Below are 26,796 nucleotides of genomic sequence, written 5' to 3' on the forward strand. Positions count from 1 at the left end.
AAAATTGCGTTCATTGCAAAGACTACCGAAGCCACATATACATTTCCTAGTCTTCCTTTGACTTGTGTCAATGATAATACAACAATATTTCGGAAGTCTTGGAATATTTTCACTGTTCTGAATTTGATCTACTCGTTGTTGCCATAAATGCATAAAACCCGCAGTCTAATTGGATGAAGTAATAGATAAAAAAAACGAACCCTGCCTCACATTACACAACACGAAAACAACATCTATCTCGTCAAATCAATTTTTATAAAACGTAAACAACGTCCAGCTTATTGAAATGTGTTCTGAATAATTTTTCTCGAGCATACTGAAGATGATAGCGACAAGACATCACGGCCAGCTGAACACAAAGCAAAATAAAAATTGTCTGCATTCATTTCGAGAACCAGACGTGTCCTCCGTTTGAGAATTTGAACAAATTTGTTCATAAATGTGTAAACTCCGCGATCTACTAATCGGTAAACGATTTTCTACAACGCTCTTGCGCCAGGGGCTGTCCCCTTCACCTCGAAGGAAAAATTTGGTAAAACATCGGACTGGATCCGCAGAGATCGCGAAGGTTCGATCGGGGGATCGATCGAGGCTTTCCTTTTCTTCTTGAAGGTACGGCCGATCGATGGACCGGCGGCAGTCCAAGCGATCACGATCCATCATAACTGTTTCAGTAGCGGGACGCTGGCGTGGTGTGTCTTCTTATTAGGAGGATCTCGCTAATCGCCGCGTGCTCGAAACGACCTGGGATCCCAGGAGATCGTCGGCCGAACCTCCGTTCAACGTATTTGCCGATCTAATTCTCTTTTCCGCGTCGGGAAAAAAGCATCCTGTCGAAAAAAATAAAAAAAAAATAAAGGATCGATCGGGAACGACCACGGTGGAAGAAAAAAAATCAAAAGGAAGGCACGAATGCCGTTGACCAAGCTTGACACACTTGCCGAGTCGAATTGCCGTGTTAGCCCGTCGTAACGTTGAAGACCGGTTGCTCATAATCGAAGGAGTTCGCCCTACATGGTGCATTCCGCGGTTTTACGACGGCTCCGAGAGCATCCTCGAAAATTTCCGGGTCATCGAAAATAAAAGTACAGCCGGCGTCGAAAACTAACGGGCAGAAGAATGATCGGCTCGCGTAAGCGTGCCAGAGCGGGCCGCTTGCATTTCCGATCGAACGGAGAAAGATTCGTCGAAATGTCCCATGAGGAATCGATAGAGGCTACCCGTGAAGTCCGAGAATCACCGTTATGTCAATAATGAAAGTTAGTTACGGTGCTGAACGGGTTCGAAGTCTCCTATGCAGATCCACTAGGACGTACTCTTGCTCTGCGAATGGAAGACGGTTCGATGCTGTTCTAAAAAGAGGATTTTCTTTGCAGGCACGAGTGCTGAAATGCTGGTTCGAAGTAGGTAGCTGATTATGCGATCATTGACATGAGCCTGAAAGCATTAAATGCTAAAAGTACCGCATGGTTGCACGAGCCACGTGAACTTCTTTTCCCATCTCTGGAATATTTTTGTATTTGACATTGCTTACAGAATGGTCTGGTGTAAACGTATATCTCACGTGTCCAGATGACCTTCAAAATCTATCTTCCTTGAATTTGAATTAATGAAGTCCACTAATTTGGATAACTCTCCAACATCGAACAGAAAGTCGTGGGAAGAGCGTTTCCAGAAATGTCATTCAGAGTGAACAGGGCGGCTATATAGGACAAGAAATGTTTTTGTAAGAACGTTTGGACGAAATTGTCGAATCTTTTACGGCAACGTAATGGGTCTAGCAACTCGGCTACCATAGAAGGAGGTCCCTCCGTTTGACGAGTTTCTAGGCTAAGCACTGTTCTGTGAACTTTAGCAAGGCTGGAGAACGCCAGACCCGTTCCCCGCGACCGATCCCGAAGAAATAATCAATGCTCCTGCGTCTATAATAAAGCCGAAAGGAATAGGCGAATCGGGTCCGCTATTAGACCTTTACCACTGACACAGAAATGCATCGACATACCAGCGAGCGTGAACCGGTCATTTTCTGTTCTGTGCCGCTCCTCATTTCTGACCGGAGATTGTTATCTTTTATCTTGCTGCAGTCCTGATTGGGTGAGTCAACGGCGATAACGCAGGATAGACCGTCTAGAAAGCCATAAGCACCGTTGGATGCTGACTATAAGACTCTGGAAGATCGAAATTAAATTAAATTAGAATATTCAAATAGTTGTATCGTTCTACATTAAATGATTGTTAGCGAACATTTAAATGGGTCACAGCGACCAATAGTTTACTTACGGATGAGAGTACATCCTTGAAAACGAAGTAGTCATTTTATAGTCATTTCGTAGTCATTCATTTGTGAACTTCGGGAGATAGGCTGCATCTGTTAATTGTCTAGACTTGAGGCAACCCTTTATTCATAAATTTCGATTGTGACATGTCGAAGAATCTTCTAACCGTGTAACCTTGTTGATTAGAATATCTATTACAGCTACTTGACACACAAAGCGTTAACATAGCGGAACATCCGATCGCGCTGCACTCGTGTTTGATGATTTGTATGCAGCCGCCCTGTTCTCGCGTGATCCAAGCATATTATCCTGTGGACATGTACGTCAAACAGGAAATGAAACGAACAAGCTGTTTTGTTTCTATTGGAGAACATACCTGCTTCCTTCTCTCAACGTAGCAGCGAACAATTATTTTTATTTAAAAGATGAGAAGGACTCCTGATGATCTTTCAAGATATTTTAGGGTTCCTTGGATTTCCTGAGATACTGCAAGTTTTCCATAAATCCCTTCTGTCTATGGCGATCATAAAAGTCCTTCTAAGGACTTCTGAAGATTTTAAGGATCTTTGACATCCTCCAAGGATCTCTAGATCAATTTTTCTAAAGTTCCTGAGGACAATAGCAGTCCTTGGAAGCCTTTGCAACATTGTTTTTTACATTTGAAATTGCTAGGGATAATTTAACATCTATAGAAATGTGAGAAGATACATTTCCGAGCCCAAAAATCATAATTTTTAGTTATTAATGAATAATATTTATAGGAACAGATGATTCTTGCCGCCCTGCCCATAAGGAAAAATACTAACAGCGGCACAAATCATCTGCTCCGTAAAATATAAAATTAGCGCCACTTCGCGTAGCGGCAAAACGCTGAAACTGGTAGACAAAATTACCGACAGGTGGTAAAAGCGAGTCGCTACAAGGTGGCGCCACCAACTATTTCTATATCCATCTGTCGGTAACGTATGTCTACCAGCGCAGAGCGCCCTTACCATATCTGTGTCACGTCCTACCGTATCGGTCGGAACTAATATTGTGGAACTAATATCACAGACGAGATAGCTAGATTAGTGTGAATCAAGTATCTTGTATCCACCCAGTAAACTGCCTTTCCCAACTACCCCCCCACGAGCAACGACAAATGGAGAATAGAGAATAGAAACAGTATCTTACAAATAGAAAATAATATCGAGCTAATAGCTGCTTATTTACAATTTGCGATAACATTGTATAATAGAATTTAAGAATTGCTAATTATAAAAACATGTTGAATTGTAGGTAGCTAGGGATGGGCCAAGGATCCAGCTTCACTTTCCTTGGCAGCTTCTTTCGATTACTAATCGAAACACACTTTTGCCGCGGAGTACCTTTTCATTCAATGAACATCATCAATTATTTCTGGATTTCTAATACCGTCGTTGGCCTTCTGTTTCTTACTCCAGCCAAAATCTATCCTAGAGGGCAGTAGAAAACACCGTATTTTTCGAGCGACACGTTCTCCCGTAAGGCTGGCAGTCTTTATATATATCTCGTCGGTGCTAGAGAGCAGCACTATTCAGGATCTGATCTAGGCTAAAGTTGATGCAGGTTCTGATCCAGGCTAAAAATTAGACTAGAGAGCAGCACTATACCAGTGGTACCAAAACCGCAGACGTGAGCACTCTCTGTTCCTCTCTGGTGGGGATACGCACTGTCAAAACAAACTATGAAGGAGCTGGATTTACCGATTGACGAGCAGCAATATTCAGGCGATGTGATAAACATGGAGACCGCTATCAATCCGGATAGACAAAGATTCCCATTCTGCATAGTTTGGACTCCGTTGCCGATCTTGACGTGAGTAAAGAAACGCGGACTAACCTCCAACAGTTTCGAACGAGATCTGCTACTCCCAGGATCGGTCGCGTTTTCCTGAAACCGTGCTCGAAATTGCTTGATTTTTTCCACCCCTGTCATCGTCGTTCCCATCTCCATTTCTATTTGCATTTCATAAGGTACTTTTTACCGTTCATCGGTCACATGGGCATCGCCACCTCTACCGGCGTGATAAGAGATTTCGCGGGTCCGTATCATGTGTCCGAGGACAACATGGCCTTCGGGAAACCCACGAAATACTGGCAATTGAACCACGTGAAAGCGAAAGGAGGCGTTCGGGGATGGGACACCGGTGTCGCCGAAGCCAGCGAAATTTACAAATCGAGAATGGTCAGTGTTCTCCGCGAAAATCGAATATGGTTTTGCGATTGGTCATGCGTATCCGTTTCTTTCCTTCACAGCACAACCTATGCTGCGACAACTGTCACTCGCACGTGGCGACAGCGTTGAATTTAATGTCGTACAACAATTCCAACAATTGGAACATGGTGAAGCTAGCGTTTTTGATGCTTCTCCACGGGAAATACGTAAGGTAAAAAAAGTTCGTTGTGAACGACTTCACGTCCGTTGCTCACGTAGCCGTCTGCCTTTAGTTTTGCAGCATTCCTAAAGACCTGGATGCCCTTTTGCCTTATCGCCAGCATCATCGTCATCGCTTGCATTTACCTACAATAATTCTCGAACGCGAGTACAGTTTCTGCGAGATACAACGGTGTAAACGAAATGGTTTCAGTGGAGGTTGCAACGGTTAGGATCTAAGGCTTATGCAAAGTACGTGGCAATATTCAACAACTATATTATGTTACAGATATATGTACATATATGTAATATCACGACGCGCGAGATTGTAAGCTTACAGTTTACCTGTGAATCGAGTGTTTAGCGTACAGGTGCCCGTCGCCGCACCTGCTCCTTCCAGAATAAAATAAAAACGTTCTTTCCGTCGGAACAGATCGAACGGTCCATGGCCGTGTAATATGCATAATAAATTCAATACGAATTTTCCCCGAGTATTGTTTCAATGAGAACGCATCACTGGTCGCCCGCGCTATTCATCTCCGCCTTAACGTCTTCCTCCAGAGAGAAACTGTAACTGTAATCGCTGGACTCTATTCTCTCGATGAGCGACATGATTTCGCCAATTCTGAGTCTGTCGATCTCGAAGTCGTTGTTCTTTATGATCTCTAATCGTTTGCACAATTTAAACGGTATGTCGTTTAAGAAGCGAGTGCTCTCCCCCTGGCTAGTCGCTGAGTCGATCGTCATCGAGGAATACTCGGAAATCGGAGGGATGCACGGATACAAGCTTCCGGTTGGATATCCGGGTCCGCTTTGTCCAGGTTGAGGCGGCTGCGGTGCTAACCTTTTTTCTACGAATATGTAATCGCCCTCGCCCTCGTTCGAAGGTTTTTCATCCTCCCCAGCTTCGGACGCGTAGCCCTTTTGGTTCTTCTTCCATCCAAACAGCCAAGACATTGTTCACGGAATAGAAAGGTCCGTGTCGATCGTCCCTGCTCGAACCAACAAACACGAAAGAGGTTAGGTTCGCGTATACAATTGCGATCTTTCATCACGAAAGATCGATAGAAAATGCTACAGGCAGTCGCTTACGACGTTACAACTGTCATCGAGGAGAAAAACTTACGAACTGCAGAAATGCCCCTTAGAGATTAATCATCCCACGGGGACTCGTAATTTTGATGCAATCTTCCGAACGAATCCCCGTCTCGCGACACTTTAACTCAACGAGGGAATAAAAAAACAAATTTTGCACCAGGAAAAAATGAATGGAAAATACGCAGCATTCGCAACTACATATGTATATAGTAACTTTCTGAGATCGATCGAATACGATCACAGACGAGCTGCAGGGAATAGACCAATCTCTGTATAGAATTTCGCGTCATATCGTCTGAAATACCGACATGGCCGCGAATCGGTGCGCAGCTTCACTGCGCACTCTGGCGGTGTTGCAGAATCGCGCCATTTTGGGACCGAGTCGGTCAAGCATCGAGCGCGGGAAATAATTAATCGATAAAATAAACCGAAGAAATACCGATAATTATTTTGGTCTCGGTATTCGTACATTTCGGTGCAGCCTCATTAGTATAATACCGGTACCAAAATGATGCGGTCCGTGTTCGAAACTGTTTTATTTCGTTCGAATATATTCGCAACAGAGAGGAAATGAGAGTGCTCACGCTCGGGGTTTTGGTGTCCCCACTTTCCTGCATCATCTTTTTAGCCTGGAACAGAACCTCCATCAACTTTTTAGGCTGGAACAGAACCTCCATCAACTTTTTAGCCTGGACCAGAACCTGCATCATCTTTTTAGCCTGTATTAGAAACTGCATCATCTTTTAGGCTGGATCAGAGCCTACATAGAAGAGCTTCTTTTAACAAAGAAGTAGCATCCACTCTGGCATTATTTGGAATCCGCTGCTAATGATGCAGGTAAGTTCTGGTCCAGGCTAAAAATTAGACTAGGGGGCAGCACTATATCGGAGACGCTAAAATCCCGGGTGTGAGAACTTGAATTTTCTCTCTGTTCGCAATGCGTTTTATCCGACTTCAAACGAAAATCGTAAATAACGCAGAGTTTTCATCGCGTTCCGTCAGATGACCGCACCGAGTAGGCGAGCGGGTGCGAAAGGAAAGAAAGAGAAGGAGTGAGAGAATGTTTAGGAGGGGGGTAGGAACGACGACGTCACGGACGAGATGTTGGTCGATCGAGGTCGTCGAAGGTACACCAGTCGGTAGTTGGCAAGCCTGACGCGAACCGCTAGGTTGTAGGTTAGTTATAGCTGGTCGCATAGCTGCGTAGCTACGTCTCTCTGGCGACTGGACGTTAGCGCGGAATTTGGAAAAATTTCACGAGCTAACGCGGACGTATCGCGGTCGAATCGGTTGATCGAGTCGGAAAGTTTTTTACGAGCCAGAGAGAGAGAAAGATCGTGAGAATCGAGGCGAACGTCGTCTCGCGTGGTCTCCAGTGGTCTCTCGTCGGGAGAGCGACTTACGCGTTCCTCGTGTTTGGAAACGCATGCGTGCTACCAAGGTAACGAAGTGCGTTTGCCAGTCGTCCGACGGATTGTTATAGTTGGACGAATGGCGTCGAGGTAGCAGCTCGATCGCATTGTTTTTATGTTTCTCGTGTGTGTACATACCATGCATATACGCTCTGTCTAAGGCGTATCGCGCGAGTGTATCGCGAGTGTCTACCGTTTGTCTCTTTTACGCGTCCAGTTGTTCCAAAGTGCTTCGGTTCTCGACCGGGAGGGAAGTCGTGCCAAGGAATCTTCGGGATCGTCGAGGAGCCGAAACATACGTGGTTCGCGAAGGTGTGGCAACGTTACCAGTGAGTCTCGGTATTAGTGAATTTGCGCGGTACCGACCATCGCTGGCCCCCTTGTTCGCTGCCTCTCCGACTGCGTTCCACTCCGATCCTCTTCTCTCCTCTCCTCCGCGCTTCTATCCTATCCCATCCCATTCCATTCCATTTCATAGCTCACCAGCACGCCACGGCATAGCATAGCACAGCATACCGTAGCATAGCATACCATAACATAACATCCTCTATTCTATCCCGTGCTCGGGGTCTCGTCGTTACTTTGGTTCCCTCGTCTTCGCCTGTGTTTCCGTTTCATCGATGCATCCCGTTCCATTCCTGTCGAGTGCTTGCTTGCTCGCTCGTTCGAGAAATACGCTCGCCGAACGAATCGGTCCGCGCGTCGCATTTTTGCCACGTGTCGCCGAACACATCTTAACCGAGTCGAAGTCCGCGGACAAGCGTCGCGAACGTTCGCGGACACGCCGATACCCGCGAGGAATTCGCGAGCTCGCGAGAGCCCAACGCTTTCCTTCGTCCCGTCTCGCCCCGCCTCGTCTACTCTCGTTTATCTCCGACGGACCGATCGGAAGAAAACCGAATTTCCATTCCGATTCGATTCGCATCGGTCGGTCTCGGCCACCGACGGCATCGCGGCCGAACCAGTCCGCGCGCCACTTGTCAAGATTCGAACCCGTCCGACGCGTCGGGCACAGTGTTGTGATTCGAGGTACTAGCCGAACCTTTCTTCGTTTTTTTTAACGCCTCCCGCCTGTCGTTTACAATGTAATTTTAATTCTCTTGTAAGTGCTCCTACGCTTGCAAACGTCGGAAACATAATTCATTCGCGCGATTATCTTCCTGAAAATCGTCCGAAACGTCGACGGATAAAGGTTAAAGTCTGCTCTAACGCTGGCAACATAATTCGGTTCGTCCATCAACGTTTCTTGTCTACTTCCAGCTTCTCGTAACATTGCAAACATAACCTAAACATTCAAAATAATTGACGGAATTGAATGAGACGATCCACGTACCTTCGCCGTTGCTTTCCATCATGAAAAAGTAATACGTAATCAAATGTTAATGCATATTCTGCCGACAGAGAAATATATGACGGGCAGCCATCTTTTTTTTGAAACTAAGTTACCAGTTCTGCCCGGCTAATTGAGATTAATCGAAACACTGTCCGGCGATTTGTTGCTCCGCGGTTTCGGAATGGTTGCACGATGCCAACAGCCTCCCGCCTCCGTTTCATCGGTGTCGTTCCTCTTACGTAAACCACGTTTCCGTTTCCGTTTCGCGTGACCCGGACCAAGGCTCCAGGGAAAAAACCGATCATCCCGGGCACCGATTCGGTAACGTCGATTCCCGACGAGAATAAAGCCGCTCCATCTCGACGATCGATGTTCGTTATCGACATTTCGCGCGGCGGACCACCGACTCGAACTCGAACTCCCGTCCGAGTTCTCGGTCTCGGCACGTCGCGGCTCGGCTCGGCTCCGCTCGGGAACGCTCGGCGCGAATCGAACATCCGCCGCAGGGTTAGCTGAAAATGCGATTCCGGCCGAGCAAAGTGTCTTTTCTTATTGTTTCTTCCCTCCTCTTTCACCAAGCACGCAGCAACGGTAGATTGTGTTAAAGCCACCTGTTCCTTCGTGCAGGTAAAAATCAGCTTGAAAATCTGGCCTCGAGTAACTTTCCCGAAAGCGAAATAGATTACGCTACCGCGAGAGACTTGTTGATTCGGGAATAGAATTGCTGTTGCGCTTGGGAAGTTCGTAGACTGTTAACACGTTCCATGCCTATAGTCCTCCTCGGAAACGATTGTCACAAAATTAATGGCATCGAGCATCGATGTATGGGAAAAATTGACTAGATTGAAATTGCCGAAATTGACTAGATTTTAGGGCGAAGACTCGATTGTCTAGTGAACAAATAATTGTTCAGCGCCTGATAGAAATAAATGAGAAACTCGTGCGAAAACTTTTGACACTGTCTACGCTAGTCATCGTGTTAAAAATTGTTTGAAAATCGTAGAATATTTTTTGAATTCGTTTCTTTTGTACTGCTCGATTGTCGCTCGGCTAGAACTGCATTTCAGGGCAACGTGCACTGTGTTCCGCGCGCGTGCGACCCTACATCCGAGCTCGCGTTTGAACCCCGATCGATGGGGTTCGCGCGCTCGCCGGGGTTTATTATTTATTTAACTGTCGTCTCGGAATCGCGCGACCGAGGAAGCACGCTCGATCCGTCGCGTTTGTTTCGCGCGGACCGGATGCGACGCGCGTGCGAGCGCGAAAGAATTTTGTCTCGTTCCGTGGATCGGTCGCGGTCTCGGTTCCAGAGAGCGCGGGAAATTTGAAATCCCGGGTCCACGCGGCGCGTCGAAACGATTTCGTTTTAAACGTTGCCGTAAAGCGCGAGCTGCGTATTCCTTGCGATGCAATTCCAACATTGATGGACCGTGGATGTTTATACACTTTGGACAATTTTTCGTCGACTCCCAAGGAGCACGAATTATGCGAAGTTTCAGGAAATATGGAAAGAATGTTATAATATCGCACTATTTAAAATTTTTGAAACTGTTTGACACGTTTGCTGTCAGCGACGCACACGTGCTTTGCTAATGATTGAAACAATTTTGCTCAAAGGTCCCACAGCGACTTGGATTCGCTTTAAAGTCCACGGTCCAGCGATGAGACTATTTTTGCAAGTTTCGAAGCATTTTTAAATGTTGACCAACCCCCGGGAGGGACGCGTTCGGCGCGCAATGCGTCGACACGGAATAAACGAGCGTCGAATTTTCGTTGCAGAGTGCCACGCATGACGCGAACGGAGAACAGTGTCGCAAAGCCGAGGCGTCGATGGTAAACGGTAGATGCAGGGGACGGTGAATGTTGGAGGAAACAGAATGTCCAGCGAGCAACCGCGAGCGAGCGCCGTTGCGACCACGGGTAAGTGCTGGATGATTCGCACGTGCTTTGTTTATTCGCGAGGATCCATCGCGAAAGCGAAAACGACGCTGGCGGCTACATATCGTCCGTCGGTCGATCGAGGAATCGTTGGCGCGGGATCTCGACGCGGGGCTTTCATTCATCGTTTCGAATATATTTTCGATCCGTGCCGCCCCCCCCCCCTTCTCTCCCGCGATCCCACTTGTTGCCATTCAGCGCCGAGACGCTACGCGACGCGGCGGGACGCGCTATAGATCATCGGCGCACAGTGGTCGGTTTTGCAAAAAAAAACTGGGAACAAAATTATGACTTGAACACGCCTGTTAATTTTTGTAGATGTATCTTTGTGAACATCATCGTTTTTCTAATGAAAACCCCATCACGCCTGTTACAATGAAGTAATACACGTGAAACCGATCTCTGTGTTCGCACTCCTTGAAAATTGAGTTTTACCATGAACAGCGTATTTTTCAGATTCTTTTGTCCCATTTGTCATACTCGCCCACCACTGTGCGACGCGCACCGAGCCAGAATCGCAAGAATACGGACAAAATTCGTGTCTACGTTAATTAGACGTTATCAATCACTTGTATAACAGAGGTGGGCTCGGTTCACGAAATACGTACTTCATTCATCTCTGTTTTGAACTGAAACCAAATTCTGTCGATAGGTGACCATTAACGAAAATATAAGAGTACATGTTTTCGTCTAGAAAACCGCAAACCGCTGCATTAATCTCAAGCTTTAGGACTTTAGCATAAATATTTCTTCTTCTCTTTCATATGATTTTAACACTAGAACTACCGAGCAATAAATGCGACTGACGTATATTGTTTTGTAACCGTGACAAGACTGTGTCCATTTAGACTTCACACAACTTCCGTCGTAACGAGTGCTTCTATGAAGAAGTGCATTCAAAAATTTCCGACGAAGACACTTTTACAATTTCAGTAATTGTGAAAGAAAAAATTAGGAACCAGTCATTCTGACTGGTCCGGTAGTTCTGGTGTTGATAAGTCGAACATAATGCGACAGTCTGTATAAAAATTCCCATAATATCAGACCGATCTAATTAACTTCGATATCAGACTGATCTGAAAAACTTCCGGATCCGAAAATTGCGCATGCAATCTTGTTTATTCGACAAACAACACAATAAGAACGAATGTGGGAAGCTAGTGAAAAATTAATTTCGGCACTGAACGTGTTTGCTGCATACCATTTGATCCACTGCGTTTCGTCGTGAACCTGTAAAATCCGCAGTCTGGTGATCAAGGTCTGTTCTCCATTCAGTGTTTCTCGGACGAGCGTAAGCTCGCGAGCGGACCTAATTAGAGCTTACCTCACGACGCGAACATTTCCGGGCCGAATTCCACCTATTTCGACGGAAATGGCCGACGGTGCGACGCGCGATGTAATTCGACGAGGGGAGGGAAGAGGAAAAGATATACCCGCGCTTCTGCGTAGGAGACGCGGCGGTGATTATTATTTCGGACTACTCGCGCGCTATTTCGGGACCGTAGCGATTTATCGTGCAGGTCGAACCGCGATCGTGGGCGTCCGAGATGGGACGGAACAACGGAACGGAAGAGCGACGGGGGACCGCGGCCGTCGGACAGGTAAAAATAAATGGCGGGGCGAGGCGCGGTCTCCTACGATCCGAAATAGACGGTCGATCGTCGATCGCTGTCGTTCGTTACCGGTTTCCAAGATGGTATCTCGGTTCCGTTCGGCGCGCCACTCTATTTTTAACCCCGAGATTAGCAAAGCGGCTTTCAACGCTGCCTAATCTTTTCCCTGAATAAACCGTGTTTCGATCACTTTCGTAGAAACAAAGCGCCCACGGGTCCACCGAGAAGTAACGCCGTCGCGAAGCGAGTATTTTCTATCCTGAGCGTGTACGCGATCGTTACGATTGTCGCTGCCTTGACCTAGCAACTTCTTCTCTTATGAATAGACTGCGGATTTTATGCGTTTATCGTGCGAGCACAATCCTGCGATCACCCTGGAAGAATTTAACCCTGGCAGTCTAGAACTTGAACATGTATTCCAGAATTTTGTTTAGATTTTCTCAAAGCTTGGAACGGTGAAAGTGTGTTAGCCGTGGCCAGAAACGCCCCAGGCTGCCCACGGAGGGTTAAGAATACCGTAGTATGTATTGTTTTCGACGTTTATTGATTAAACGAAGGAGTTTTATTTATCCTCCATTCAGAAGCGTCTTATATTGCACGAAGATCCGCAGTCTATCGCTGATGAGAAGTGAAAGAGGTTCGAAAGAAGTTATCGTTCTTACCCGATTCAGCAGGTCCGTTTCGGGATGTGAGCTATTCGACGGCTCCTTAAGTGCGACATGTTTCGTTTATGGAGGTCGATGATCGAGATCAACATCACCGTGAGAATTCCCAAGATCTTGATCAGCATCAGCATCCTCGTGTCGTGTTCCGGGGAGCCGGTCCACGACAGAAACTCGACCAGGTCCTTCGCCATTTGCGACTCGGTCGCCGGTGTACCGTCCTCGTAATCGACCATGCCGTCGAACAGTATCTGCGAGTATGATGCGAGAATGACACCGTGGTGTAGTCGGGAGAAAAGATGGAGGAAAGGAAAGAGAAAAACAACGCGTGGGCGACGCTCGCGTACTTTAGCCATTCCGGTGACGGTACCAGGAAAATACGGGTTGAAGTGTTGCCCGTCGCCTAAATGCACGCCCGCCGGCGGATCTTTCCAGCCGGTTAGGTAGGAGAAGACGTAATTGGGGCCGTTCTCTCTCCCGTACACTATGTACGTCAGATCCGGTGGATAGCTGCCAAAGTTTGCGGCCCTGGACGCCTGCTCGTTCGGGAACGGCGGCGGCATCTTCTCCGACACTTTCGCCGGCCTCTTGAAATAGTTACCCTCCTCGTCGGGGCCGTCGTCCACCTGTGCCGAAAAACGGTCCCATTTGTTCTCTCGTGGCGCTCGAGTTTTACCATTCTGCCCGCAATCCTTAACCAGTGGACTGTGGAGTTTAATTTGAAAAATCCCTCGCGGCGCGGAAATAACATCAAGCGATGATACGCGCAGGCTAAATGCCGCCATTATATTTACGAAAACACTAAAGCTAAATGAGAGAGAATTACGTTTTTATTCGAGATGAAATTAACAATTCATTAACGTTAACCGCTATAGAGTTTCCGATCGACGTGTATACACGCCGAACGCGCTTAATTGGTTAAGGAGCCGGTCTCTGTGGATTCCCGATAAGGCAGAGTGACTACATTACCGACAAAAAATGGTTTTACGCGTTTCAAGTTTTCGTCCTTAAATAAGAATATTTTGTCGCTGGTAAAGGGCTCGTTCGATAGAGGAAGGTTCAATATAGTGCGCGCTGGTCAGGAGCTGCCGAGATTATGCAGATATTTGGTAATATAAGCGTGTGAAGTAGGCCAAAAATTGACGATGCGCGTGACGTGGAATCTGAGCATTTTTATGCCATTGGATGAGTTTGCACTGTTGCATTGGACGAGAAAATATATCTAGTTACAAATTGAGCTATCATTTCAGAAGGCTTATTTCCCCAACACCTGGAAAATAGCTAAAGTTATTCAAAATTAAAACCGGGTAAAAATCACAAGTTTCCCGCTGGCTTCAGACCTATTAGTCTACTGCCCATTCTAGCTAAACTTTTCGAAAAAATCATCTACCAAATGCTAAAGCATGTATTCAGAAGGCTAAATTGAACTATAATTTGTTTTGATTCTGTTGCGAAATAAAGGCGAAAACTTGAAGCACGTTTCTGGCTAGTCAGAATTCATAATATCGAGAATACAGAGCAAAAAATGTGACAAGTTTAGTCACAGACTTAAGACCAAGACGGATCTTAAGTCTGTGAATGGAAATTATTAATTAAAAGGTCACGTGACTACTCCGGGCCGTTAAATAATCTTTTTTTAAATTGCTGTTGGTCGTGATCAGGACGAAAAAGACGTAGAAGTCACAGATTTTTAAGTAGTTGATCTGTTTCTGTACTGAACAAATTAAAAGGTGCCTTTTTGTGGATCCAAGTAAATGCACGCACAAAGTTTCATCGAAATCGACCAAGGTTGCTATGAAATATGATCGACTGAGGGTAGCAAAAATTGTAAGAAACAAGGTTTTCGATCCCGATGAAATTTTGTGCAGGTATATAACTTGCTTGGATTAAAAAAAAAGGCATGTTTAAAGTTTTCATTAGAGGCACCGATAGAACATTGAAAAATCGTAACTTTTACGTTTTTCTTCTCAACTGCGACCAACAGCAATTTTAAACACTAGGTTTACGGAGCACTAAAAATGACCATTTTACATCACTTCACAAAAATAACACGATTGTATCTATCAAAATTTGTGCCCATCTTTTTAACCCTTTGCACTCGAAGCCATTTTAACCCCAGAACAAAACATTTCTTCCGACCTAGAATATTTCCCTTTTATAGATTTTTTTCAGATTACACATACAAAAATAGTGCGATTTACTCGTACAATATTCATATATCGAACTCAATATATTTTGAATAATGATACAGCAATTTTTAGTGGCGCCTTACAGTCGTCATTCGAGTGCCAAGCGTTAACGATATATATCCAAAGAAATCAATTTGTTAAATAATTCCTCGTGGATGCATCGTTACAATCTGAATATTCGTAAATTAAAAATATTAGGATCCGTCATTTTGACGGGTCCCGTAAATCTAGCGTTAAGAAAGATTATGCCCATCAAACCCGTGTTAAACTAATCCGTGTAAAATTTCCAAAAAATTCGAGTGATTGGTCGACATTTGCAAAAGTTATTCGTGTTCGAGGGGTGTAGATATACTTCGTGCGAGGGGCGGATAAGGGTGGAACGTTTTCGTCGGTTTTAATGGTGGCATAGTAACCTCGTACTCTTCGGCGATCGCGCGTGCCTCCTCCGCGGTGTGAGTCTCGTCTATCAGGTCCATGAAGCGGACGAATTGGAGGCTGTGACAAGTGGAGCAGACTGTCCGATAGACTTGCCAGCCCCTTCGCAGGGCCGCGTGATCGAACGTTTGGAACATGCGTAAGAACTGCCAAGGGTAGCTCGGCAACTCGGTCGGGCTTCTCGGGCCCGCCTTCACCGAGTCGTTCAACAGATAGAGAACCGTTCCGCAGCTCCCGATCGCAAGTCCCGCGAGCCGGACGATCCAGCTCTGAGCCATTCAACCGACAAATACGTAAACTCGAGAGGAATCCGTGAACAGAAATCTGTCACACTCGGAGCCTGACGACAGACGTTGTTTCGATCTGTCGACGGACAACCGACGAGCAACGCGATTTCTCGCGACCACCTTCTTCCGCGTTCGCTCGAAAATCCGACGAGCTGTACAGCGATAAAGTATCGATAGCTGAACCATCGATAATCGTCAACCGCTATCACGTATCGCGCGTCGCGCTATCACTCTACGTCAGCAATCACATTTGCAACCGCAAACGCGCATCGCTAATAGCCGCGCGTCCCTCTTTCAGAGATATGACCGTGTCTTGTAGTCGTTTTCACACGTTCGCTGCCACGTGAATTCTACGCGTGCCAAGCAAATTTCAACTATTCGATTCATAGAAGCGATCGACGTTATTAGTATGATTGCGGAAGTCCATGCGAACGCGTATTTTTAAAGGAAACCGTTAAAAGAACCGGGACCTTGAACGAAATTTGTGTTGCGATTAGAAAAATACATCTTTTATTTTACGTTTATTGCATAATGCGTACGCTTTGCATAACTTGGTTGAAAAACATATGCTATTACTGAATATGCAATTATTTGTCGTGCATTTTTACCATTCTGATCAAATTAAAGAGGCTGTTCAATCATTCGAGCACCGATGCCATCGTCGTTAAAATTGCACAACAAGCGCTCCAGCAAGATCAACTTGTTCCAAAGTTAATGTACATTAAGGTTCATTTAAACACGTTACCACCAGCAATATATGAATCGTATAAAAATTAATACTACGTTAGAAGAGAATTTAGGATTCTCTATATTGTCCAAGATTTCAAGTATTTTAAATAACGGAGGCATTCAAGGACCAATACATTTAAATACGCACCGATCACTTCGTGTGACGTAGAGCGGTCATTTTCCGCGTATAAATTAATTTTGACAGACAAACGCCATCAATTGACGAGATTAAATTTGGAAAAAACACTTTAAGCAATTTATTCTCACGCGAACTGTAATGTATCGGAATAATTATGAAAAATATTTTGCCATATCCTACTAAATATATTGCTTATTATGAATATTGTATATTAACATAATATAATAATATTAATATAACCAGTATAATAAATTGTTATACTACATCTTATACGTACCTAAATATTTTTCACATTTTTCGTGCATATGCAGCATATTTTTTGTATGCATTTTGCATATTTATCGTGCACAAATTTCGGCAGTCTATTACTTATCAGTCAACAATAACCGATTAATAACTAACGAACTTACTCCCTGCGAATTGTATGCGTTCACAATAAAAATAACGCTCTCGCTAATGAAGCTTTCACCTTGTTATCCAGTTTATTTCGGCGTCAATATATTGGCACGCAGTGGCGTTCATTTGACAACAGTCATTTTTAAATAATTCTACATATAATGCCAGTCACCGACGACACAACGCGGTGTACAACGTGTTAACCATATAACGAGACATGCGGTTTTCATGCATTTACGACAAAAATTTGGAAATCAAATGTGTACCAGTAAAAACATTCAAGCTACTCGAAGATGCTATTGCTCTATTCCCAACACATGTGAAATGCCATCATGAAATTCAATTAATGCCTACGTAGCTGCTGTTTCCGGGCGACTAATGCAGGCAATTTTGATTTCGCATGGGAATCACTCTGCACACTTACGGACGTGCAAATCTTCAATCGTGAACACTTTCGACGAGGAACGGCGAATGCAATCGAGATGACAACAATCGTACCATAATCACCGCAAACACACGGTGCAGTATATACGATTACTGCGATGCGATGAACGTTGCTCGTCGTAAGAAGGAAATCGAAGGTCCTCCTGGAAGTTGATAGCGAACTACTTAGTGTATGATTACTATGATAAGATGCGAAGGTGGTCGCCGAATTAAGAAGAAAATGGAAGGTTCCTGGAAGTTGATAGCAACCCTAAGAGGTTCATGTCCAACGAGGAGGCTCGGTGCAGCATTATCCGATATTGTCTCAGCTATGAAAAATTCGACAGGCAAAACAAGCGTGAGCTCTCATGCTCGCGCACCAAGGTCGGCGGCGGCGGCGGCTGCAGCCGCTTCCTTTCGGCGCGGCGATCCTCGCGATATTCCTCGAATACTCGCGCTCGCATGAGCTCGCATGAGCGAGCGAGCGTCGCGAGCGCTAAAACCGATTCGTTGTTTCGCGAGGCTAGCTTCTCCCGCGGGTTACGTAACGCGCAACCAGCGTTACACAACAGCGTTTTACAATAAAGGCGTCGCGTGTATTTCCGCGACGTTATAAATAAACTACTCGGTTATGCTTGGCATTATGCATGCGCGCATATTGGCGAGCTCGTGTACGAATCGGACAGCGAGTCGTTTCGTTTCGTTTCGTTTCGTTTCTTCCTCGAGACGCTTCCGCGCGCGCGCGCGCGCGTGCCCGCGACAATGTATGTGATGCACTGGGTGAAGCACCTAACTCGATCACCTCGAACAACTTAGAAATTATGCGTTGCACGAACAAATGATCTTTATGGGGGACGGGGTACTATGACCTTACGAGTGGAGGCGTTTAGCAGATTTAAAGGTCAACTTTGATTTCTTCCATTCGACCGTATGCTTTGTTATGCATCGATGCAGTTTTTCTATAAAAATCTTAATTGCAATGTTCCTAGGAAAAAATCGTATACCAATACCACAAACACGTTTTCTCAGCAATATTCCAATTCAAATTTCTGCTAAACTAATCGTTTAGGGCTCGTACTGTTTTGTAAAGAATAAAACACTGCATCGATCGGTGCGTAACGAAATACAGTCACACCTGTTTTTCTGCGGTCCTTTTTTATGCGAATTTTATTTTCTGCGGTCCTTTTCTATGCGAATTTTATTTTCTGCGATTTCTTTTTTATGCGATATATGAATGCCAACGGTGTTGGCATTATGACACCCTTGTAATGTTCTCATCACAAGCAAATGCGCGTTTTGACTACGACGAGTACTATTGAATTATGTGCATTTTGGAAATTGTTTAAAATGAGAAATTAAAGTTTTTTAAAGAAATGCTTCCGTGTGCAATTTAATTATTTATTTTGCTTGGGAAACACTTTCTCTCTATCCCGTAAATCTTTGACGTATTTTCTAAGGGAGACTTTTTTATGCGGTCCCTCTCCGCCGCATGAAAAAATTTTAACACTTTGACTGCCAAACTAGAAACCTCAAAAAATTCGATAAAATCAAAGTACGTTATTTAATGAAATAAAAATTGAAAACATTAAATGTATGCTATTGGGAAAGTTTTATCAAACTTTTATGAAGTGAAACATTACGCTTTCGTTTTGAAATGACTTCTTAAGAAGCATAATGCGTCTAATGTAGAATCAGACAATCTATTTCTCTTTTTTTTTTGTAACAAAATCTGTAGCCGTAGAAAAATTTCCTTCATTTTCTGTGGATGTTGGCTTTATCGTATACAGAACATCCAAAAGTTGCTGAAGATTGGGTGTCGTTTTTTCAGTGGACTCAAAAATTTGGAATTCCTTTGTTAGAGTCCGGCATTTATTTTCTTCTGCCACCGAACTCTTGACACTAAATTCTTGAAGGCTATCTGCAATTTCTAATTCTGTTTTTCCAGTGATAGTTCCTCATTTTGAGAATCTGAAAGTTTTTCATTATTTTCATAAGAATCATTCTCATATTTTCGAAAAAGTCTGCTTAGAATTTGTTTTGCCATTTTATACATATCCGCCTGGGATGTTAAATAGAAAAATGTATCTTCCGAATTTTTTTGCAGAGATTCTGGATTACGCGGATACTTTATAAGGGATACAACAATCTTGTCTCTTCTTTTCGATATTTCTTCTTTAACCCTTTTAGTGCCGGAGGCCAATATATCGGCCCTTGCTGCACTGTCGAAAAGTGCCAGAGCCGATATATTGGCCCGCACCTTGTAGCGCTTTACTATTCGCATCGCGAGAGAACACTATCTCAAAATAAATTTATAATACGTTATAAATGGTGTAATTTCATTACGAGAGAATTCAAATAAATAGTTTTTCGGTTTAACTTTCCCTTATATTCTATATGTTATATTACCTATAACAATTACTTGTTTCGGATGAGATAATCCGTCCGGCGTCTACCATGTACCTTGGACTTATTCTTTATGTTTGTTGTGCAATATTATTTATTTTGTTACAAAATATATTGGAAATGCAAAGAATATACTTTGTGATAAACGGTCTATAGAAAGTTATGATAAAAGAATGACTTTTCGTATGTACAATTATGTTTTGAAAGAGAGAACTCAATTTTTCTTTTCTTTATGATCACTTATACCTTTGTTATTTATGTAATTTTCAATCCGGTTATCTTCGCATAGGCACCTCTTTTTCGCCCGGCACTAAAAGGGTTAATAACAACAAGAAACTCATTGCTCAATTCGGTATTCAGCTTTTCTAAAGTTTCAAATAAGCATTTAAGAGAATTTAAGAATTTATATGTTATAAAACAGTTATTTATTTTATTTATTTTACATAATGTAATATAGAAATGTATTTTATTTTATTTTACTATATTGTATTTATGGCGAGCGTTATGGTTGATTTGATTTGTTTTATTTTATTTTATTTTGATATATTGTTATTATTTTATATTTCTAGGTCCGTTTTTTTTTTATTATGTTCTTATACTTATTATATTGAAAAGCGACAGTAGCTCTCTCTCTCTCTCTCTCTCTCTCTCTCTATCGGTGTAATTAGTGGTCTGCGATTGTGCGAGTTGAAGGAGATGTGATGTAAAGGGATTGTAACCCTGAGGGGAACGATAAATGAATACTATTATTATTACTACTATAAAACACACGAGATTCATAAGAATGGTCCTAGATTTAAATGTCTCGAGAAATACTGAAATTTCTCGAGAAATGGAGAAATAATCGATCATAAAATTTCTCGAGAAAGAATTCTCACTGATCGGGGTTCCTGCGATTCCTTGAAGAATTTCGTGTGACGATCGACCCACGGGAAAATCATTCTGAAGGGATGGTGGTCGCCGTGGTCGCGGCGGTCGCAGCCGTCGTCGCCGCGGTGGCGCGTTAATGGTAACGCGTCAAGGACGACGATAGCGAAGGAGCACGATAACGTTACGTACTTCTCGTGACCACCGGACTCGTCTAATAATAGGTAGCCGCGTATCGATCCGCCACTCCGCGAAAGACACTACTCCCGGTGTTCTATCGTCTAACGAAAACACGTTACCGACGGATTAGTTCCTCCGGTTGGTATAGGCCATGCGACGCGACGGTTTCTCTCCTCTCCTCTTCTCTTCTTTCTTTTTCTCTCCTCTCCTCCCCTCTCCTCTTCTTCCCTCTCTCGGCATCATCGTCGCGGTCGTTATCAATCCGAGTTGCGAGCCACGCTATTTATATCGCGACTCCGCGAGCTTGGACGATACGCGACCCGACCGAACGGGAATCCACGGTTTCGGGACGGAAGGTCCCATAACTTCCACGTGAAAATAGTCGAGCATGTTGCGACGAGAACCCTCTTCGACAACTACGTCGACGTAATCGCCGTTCGTGACGACGCGACGCTGGCCCCGGGCAGCGGGATTTAACCGCTCGTAATCGGTACGAGGATCTTCCATTATCTTCCATCTTCGATTCTATCGCGTCACCTTATTGCTGCGGATTCGATGCATTTATGAAAATAATGACGACAGTTCGAAGCTGAAATGGAACATTAACGGAATCGAGTCTACAGGAATTATTTTCCCCCTCGAAGGGGACATTACGAGTCCGGAATCGATGGCTCCGAGTGCCAAACGGTTAAACAAAGACTATGAGCGGCTCCTGTTTGTCGCAGCCAACGCGGAACAGTTTTGTTTCGCTCAGAGATCCGACGAATGATCGAGTCGCGAAGCGTCGATACGATTGACACGAAAATCCTTTTAGAATTCAACGTCTGCCGAAGGATTACGCCGACTCTGGGTGTCGGACGGTTTTCGACGATCAGTATCGTAAGCCTGAACGTAAGCTCCCGAGACGGACTGTGCCGTACGGGAACGGTATCGATCGATCGGTAGATTTTCGCAGGCGGTAAGAAAATTCAACGCGCGTTGAACCCTCGCGAGGCGCAGGGGATCGCGAAGCTGTGTTGCACAATGTGTGTGGACATAGTCTTTCAGATTCCAATGCCATGGATGGCCTGTTGGTGGGGACCGATTTGTACCTAGGCTGCGGATCTTTACGCGTTTCTAGCACCGTTCGTTTCTTAAGCTGTGTCCACACTGATGCAACGTCGACCAACTTTCTGTCGCACTTTGTTGACTCTTCTTCTTTTGTTCGGTAAAAAGCGGAAACCGTTATGTACACAAGGCTTTTGGGTTTAGGCTACTAGCTGTGCAACTGTGTAATCTGGCCATTAGGGCACGGTTAAATTTACACGACTCCGCCTCGGACTACTGTACATATAATCGTACGATATATATCAATTTTCGGGCTTAGGAGTTCTTTGAAAAGAGAAACAACACACATTTCTTTGAAATTTCATCTTCATTTTAACATTAAGCCTACCAACGCCGGTCAAAATGACCGTTCCAGATTTTTTATTTTACAATTACTGAAGTTGTAAAGATGCTCTCGTGGGGAATGATTAAATAGATATATTTAGGAGAGCATGTATTATATTACGAACCGCAGAAAATGCAAGTAAATTCAATTTCGTCATTTTTATAAGACATGTATTATGGTGCAATGGGGTAGATCACTAACGCACTAGGCTTTATTTATTCGAATATACGTTGCATTGTACCAACTGTAAGGTAGAAATGACAATTGCATGAACTGGGTTTGTGGAAACTGCAACAAAGGATCAAAAAAAGAAACAATATGAATGTGAGAGATGTCTTGACTAATAATTCGCTAGTTCCTAAATCCTCGACGATGATTCCGCTTTTGCCCCATAATATAAGGAAATAAGATTCAATAATTTTTAAACAGGTAGGCACAGTTTTGCCCCAGTTCCGGGGAAGTCCGCCCTAGCAGCACTGTTTTCAATTTATTCAGAAAATCATAAGTTCCAGAATATATGTTTAATCCAAATTAATGCAACTTAAAGAATAAACCACGCGCTAAAGAAAAACACTGAGATTATTAGGTTTTAGTGGAGCAGATAGAAAATACATCAGTTTAAAGTAAACTTTACAATTTCTCAGTCGGTTTTACCCCACTCCAGCTTAATTACTTTTAAGGCTCGGTAGGTTTAGTGTTGATGAGATATTTCGAGTACGCCATTAGACATGGAAAACGGTGGAAAAACCGGTAAAGTGGTGTGACGAATAATCCTCTTGGGGCCCCGCCGAACCATTGACATTGCTCGAAATGATCCTTTACACCAGTAAAGGTTAAGTTTGATTTTCTCATGGAAAATTTCCAGCCCCAAAGAGATTCTAATTGCTCTGGCTGTGGAATGACAAGGGAAGGGGTTAACGGGTTAGAATGAAAGATTGGCGTTATAGGGGCCGGCAATCGAGCGGGACACATCGGCGCGGATAGGACAATGTGAAAACGTTGTTCTCGATCCGAGCCACGCGTAGGCAGGCGCTCGTACACGTGTATCCGTGGCGCCACGGATGGCCAGCTCGGCCGCGACAACCGACGGCGAGAAGAAAACAAGAACGTTACGTAAATAGAAACGGTCAATGCTGCCATGGGAACACCGACGAATGTTACGGGAATCGAAGGGGATGGTAGAAACGCGTGGAGAACGGCGAGGCGAGGCGAGGAGGTATTCTATTCGCGAACAACGCCGACAACGCGCTCGGTTCTGCCATAGATTCTCGATCGTCGCGCGACAGCTTCGGGGTTGCGGTCGAGGCGAAGCGGGTGTTCGCACCGATTCGGTCCGAATCGATACCGCGACGCATAGTGGTCGATCAATTATGAGAAACGGAATGCAAAAACATGCAATTATTTTAGAAGTCGAAAATTATTAGACTGTCTTAACCCTTTGCACTCGAGCGGTGACTCTGAAGCAGCACTAGATATTATTGTGGCATTCTTTCAAAGAAATTACAAAAAATATTACAAAATTTGTATTCGATAGATTACTAAACATTTAAATATCTTATGTGGAAATCGGATCAGTTTCGTACGAATAAAATGAAAATATTCTAAGACGGAAGAGAAAAATTTAGTTTTAAAATGAAAATAGCGCCGAGTGCAAAGGGTTGATTTTCCCGCTATTATTCTTCGTAGCAAGAAATGTTTCAGAAGAAATTTGGAAGGTGACATATTTTGGTGTTATTAGTTTTTTCGTGGGTGAAAGTCGTACATATGAAGGTCAGCTTCGTTTTCTTCTTTTTTTTATGGAATGATGTATTAGTAATGATAATATTAGTTACGAGAAAGTGTTAACCTGCTTATGTCGAGAAGTGAACAGTTTAGGAAATATTTCAATTTAAAGGATTGTAAGACCCCATTGTTGTCACACTAAGGCGATCATTGCAGAACAGGTTCAACATAGTTATTGTCCTACTTTGTTTAATGCATCGGCTGATGATATGTTGCTTCATATCGGTCACTGCAAGTTGGAGGTTCAGCATAAACTTAATTCTTCATGTGAACCCGCAAGACATTTATACTTTTTTTAACGCTACCGCGTTAGTTAAAGGAGGGCAATAATTACTTCATCGATTATGAAAATGATTATTTATTTGTTATTATATTTTTACACTTCGCGAACATATACATACATATTAATTTAAATGAAAAAATTCGATGTGTTTCTAAAATTAATTCATAATAGCAGTTTAACCGCTGATACAGGCACTAAATTTACCGCTGTTCAATTTAAATGTCTTATTCATTTTTTAAATTAATTTTCACTTAAATTATATTTTTATACTTCGCGAACAAATACATACATGTTAATTCAAATGAAAAAATTCGATGAGTTTCAAAAACTAATTCATAATAACAGTTTAACCGCTGATACAGGCACTAAATTTACCGCTGTTCAATTTAAATGTCTTATTCATTTTTAAAATTAATTTTCACTTAAATTAGATTATACATTTTTTAAATCTACACTATATTGATAAATTTTATATATAAATAAAATTGTGATTAACTCATAATTTATTTAAACGAGGCAGTACAGACATTAAAAGAATTTGGAACAGTTGTCATACTGTTTTGAGCCTGTTGAATCTATTAAGAAAGGAAGTCAATTTTTATTCTGCTCCAGTTCGTTGTAATCGAGGTGGAGATTTTTCATTTTGCATAGGGGTCCATTAATTATTAGAGATGGGGGTTAAACCACGTGCAAACGGAGCCGTGTCCAGGCATTGCGAGGCAGCCTCGACCGATCGGCTCTCGAGGGTCTCTTTAGCATTTGCGTGGCAAGGACGCGAGGCAGCACGAGGCAATCGTAGCATCTGGATGTAGTGCATGCGATGCAGCTCACTCGATGCAGCTCACTCGATGCGCGTCCACACGTAGCGGACAAGAGACTGCGAGGCACCATCGACGATGTCGAAGAACCAGCGGTCGTTGGTTCAGAGATTCGAGGCTGCCACGGCTCGGAATCAAACAGTTTACACTGCTCAGGCTTTCCCGACGTTTCGCAAGCATCGTAACTAGCTTTGTCAAGAATCGCAAGATCAAGGATCGCGGTATCGACGTGTCTGCTCTGACCCCTGACCAAGCTAGCTGCAATGCTTGCGAAATCTTCCGAAGATAATTCCGAAAGGTCTGCTTCGGAAAGTCTTAACACTTTATCTACCGGAAGCCCGATAACCGTCCGACAGCGGTGCCTGGGTCTGCTTCGACCCAGGATATCGAAAGAGACATTCAAGCGACTCGCGAAAATCAAGAGAGTGGTCCAAAAAGTCGATATTGTCGGTGAATAATGGTTCTTCTTTTTAAAAAACTAAAGTCTGTACAAAATATATGAATATCATTTATTAAAATTGACCGTCACGGACTATAGTCGCTTGACGGATTAACTACTCAATTTCTGGCGATCAAATTAAATGGACAGGGGACTGACGTGTCTGCGAGAAGTACCGTAAAAAAGTGTCCCGAAAAATTGATAAAGCAATGAATAGACAGCATCTTTTATATAGTTGTAACGATGATCAGGTGTCCGAGGGTTGATACGATTTTCAAAATATTTTTGCTGTACCAGAACGTCTTAAAACGTTAACACTAGGTTTACGGAGCATTAAACGTGAGTTATTTTACATTACTTTATAAAAATAAGAAGAATGTGTCTATCCTAGTTTTCAGCACTTTTTTTAAATAATATATACCTAAGGAAATAAGTTTGTTGAGTAATTCCACGTAGATGGATCTGCACAATCTCAATAATCGTAAATTAAAAATATTAGAACCCGTCATTTTGACGGGTCCCGTAAACCTAGTGTTAAAATTCTTCTTTCGCATAAAAAATACCGAACGATTAGATTACGTTACTGCCAGTGAGTTGTTGCTTTACGATTGAGATTGCTATTGCTGTTGAAGGTTCTGTCGGGTGTACAAATTAATTCGTAGCCTCCTGAAAATCGAGAGCCACGAATTAATTTCCAATATTAAAAATTCCTTATCCATGGATTATAGACTAAAAACAAAAATTATGGAAAAATCTCCGGCAGGTAATGCGTTAACCAGTGAGAGCTGCACTATACCGCGAGAGGCCGTGAAAGCCTGAAATCTCTGATTAGGCGTGCGGCGTCGAGGGTGGCGGCGTGTTCCGCGGCTGTTGCCTCGCGAGTCCGCCTCGCGTTGGCGAGTCGCGCGGCAGAAATACGCGGGATCGCGCGTCGAACACAGCCGCGCGAGCGTAAAATAGTCTCGCAGAGTTTATTTTCATCGGCTCCATTTATTTTCGCCCGGTTTGCCGCTCCCCAAGGATGCTACCGAACGGTCTGGCGCGTCGATGCTCGATGCTCGATTCTCGATCGCTCGAGGGCGAGCAAGGGTTGTTGCGAGGGTGTGCGCGCGATCCGCCGATGCTCGTCGGTCCTCGGGACTCGTCGATTTGCGGAATCGCGCGTGTCCCTCGGCTGTCCGGACCAGTCCCTTTCGCCCACGGTGTGGAAGTCTCGAGGTGGAACGCAAAAGACGACAGCGATCCATATATTTAGGCTCTATTCACAG

The 26,796-nt window shown here is 43.8% G+C and overlaps 4 protein-coding genes across 13 annotated transcripts in view; 2 read left to right on the forward strand and 2 right to left on the reverse strand.

Moving 5' to 3' along the window:
- Positions 1-3,922: 3,922 nt before the first annotated feature.
- On the forward strand, positions 3,923-5,102 carry LOC143356549 (transmembrane protein 222). The gene is made up of 4 exons (XM_076792343.1): positions 3,923-4,112; positions 4,271-4,481; positions 4,553-4,683; positions 4,745-5,102. The coding sequence occupies exons 1-4, from the start codon at positions 3,982-3,984 to the stop codon at positions 4,824-4,826; spliced, it is 555 nt and encodes a 184-aa protein (XP_076648458.1). The 5' UTR covers positions 3,923-3,981; the 3' UTR covers positions 4,827-5,102.
- On the reverse strand, positions 4,924-6,370 carry LOC143356551 (uncharacterized). Its single transcript, XM_076792345.1, has 2 exons — positions 5,797-6,370; positions 4,924-5,662 (listed from the first exon to the last, which is right to left on the reverse strand). Exon 2 carries the CDS (start codon positions 5,625-5,627, stop codon positions 5,184-5,186), a length of 444 nt encoding a protein of 147 aa, XP_076648460.1. The 5' UTR covers positions 5,628-5,662; positions 5,797-6,370; the 3' UTR covers positions 4,924-5,183.
- Positions 6,371-6,666: 296 nt separating this feature from the next.
- Positions 6,667-26,796, forward strand: part of Hdac4 (histone deacetylase 4) — a 64,026-nt gene continuing 43,896 nt past the window's right edge. For 4 of the 10 annotated variants that reach the window (XM_076792320.1, XM_076792322.1, XM_076792321.1 and 1 more), the window contains exons 1-2: positions 6,669-7,509; positions 10,293-10,433. In XM_076792320.1, coding sequence (XP_076648435.1) covers positions 10,358-10,433 — 76 coding nt within the window. In that variant the 5' untranslated portion in view covers positions 6,669-7,509; positions 10,293-10,357. Of the gene's footprint in view, positions 7,510-10,292; positions 10,434-26,796 lie in introns of all 10 variants that reach the window. The other 6 variants (XM_076792327.1, XM_076792331.1, XM_076792329.1 and 3 more) reach the window with 4 other exon arrangements.
- On the reverse strand, positions 12,719-13,358 carry LOC143356550 (uncharacterized). The gene is made up of 2 exons (XM_076792344.1): positions 13,074-13,358; positions 12,719-12,977 (listed from the first exon to the last, which is right to left on the reverse strand). The coding sequence occupies exons 1-2, from the start codon at positions 13,287-13,289 to the stop codon at positions 12,732-12,734; spliced, it is 462 nt and encodes a 153-aa protein (XP_076648459.1). The 5' UTR covers positions 13,290-13,358; the 3' UTR covers positions 12,719-12,731.

Source organism: Halictus rubicundus, chromosome 8 (assembly GCF_050948215.1).
Source record: "Halictus rubicundus isolate RS-2024b chromosome 8, iyHalRubi1_principal, whole genome shotgun sequence".
NCBI lineage: Eukaryota > Metazoa > Arthropoda > Insecta > Hymenoptera > Halictidae > Halictus > Halictus rubicundus.

Coding starts and splice junctions, on each gene's coding strand:
- LOC143356549 (XM_076792343.1), top strand. CDS start 3,982: ATGAAGGAGCTGGATTTACCGATTGACGAGCAGCAATATTCAGGCGAT. Junction 4,113..4,270: donor ACTCCGTTGCCGATCTTGAC/GTGAGTAAAGAA, acceptor GCATTTCATAAG/GTACTTTTTACCGTTCATCG. Junction 4,482..4,552: donor AAATTTACAAATCGAGAATG/GTCAGTGTTCTC, acceptor TTTCCTTCACAG/CACAACCTATGCTGCGACAA.
- LOC143356551 (XM_076792345.1), bottom strand. CDS start 5,627: ATGTCTTGGCTGTTTGGATGGAAGAAGAACCAAAAGGGCTACGCGTCC.
- LOC143356550 (XM_076792344.1), bottom strand. CDS start 13,289: ATGCCGCCGCCGTTCCCGAACGAGCAGGCGTCCAGGGCCGCAAACTTT. Junction 12,978..13,073: donor CCGTCACCGGAATGGCTAAA/GTACGCGAGCGT, acceptor TCATACTCGCAG/ATACTGTTCGACGGCATGGT.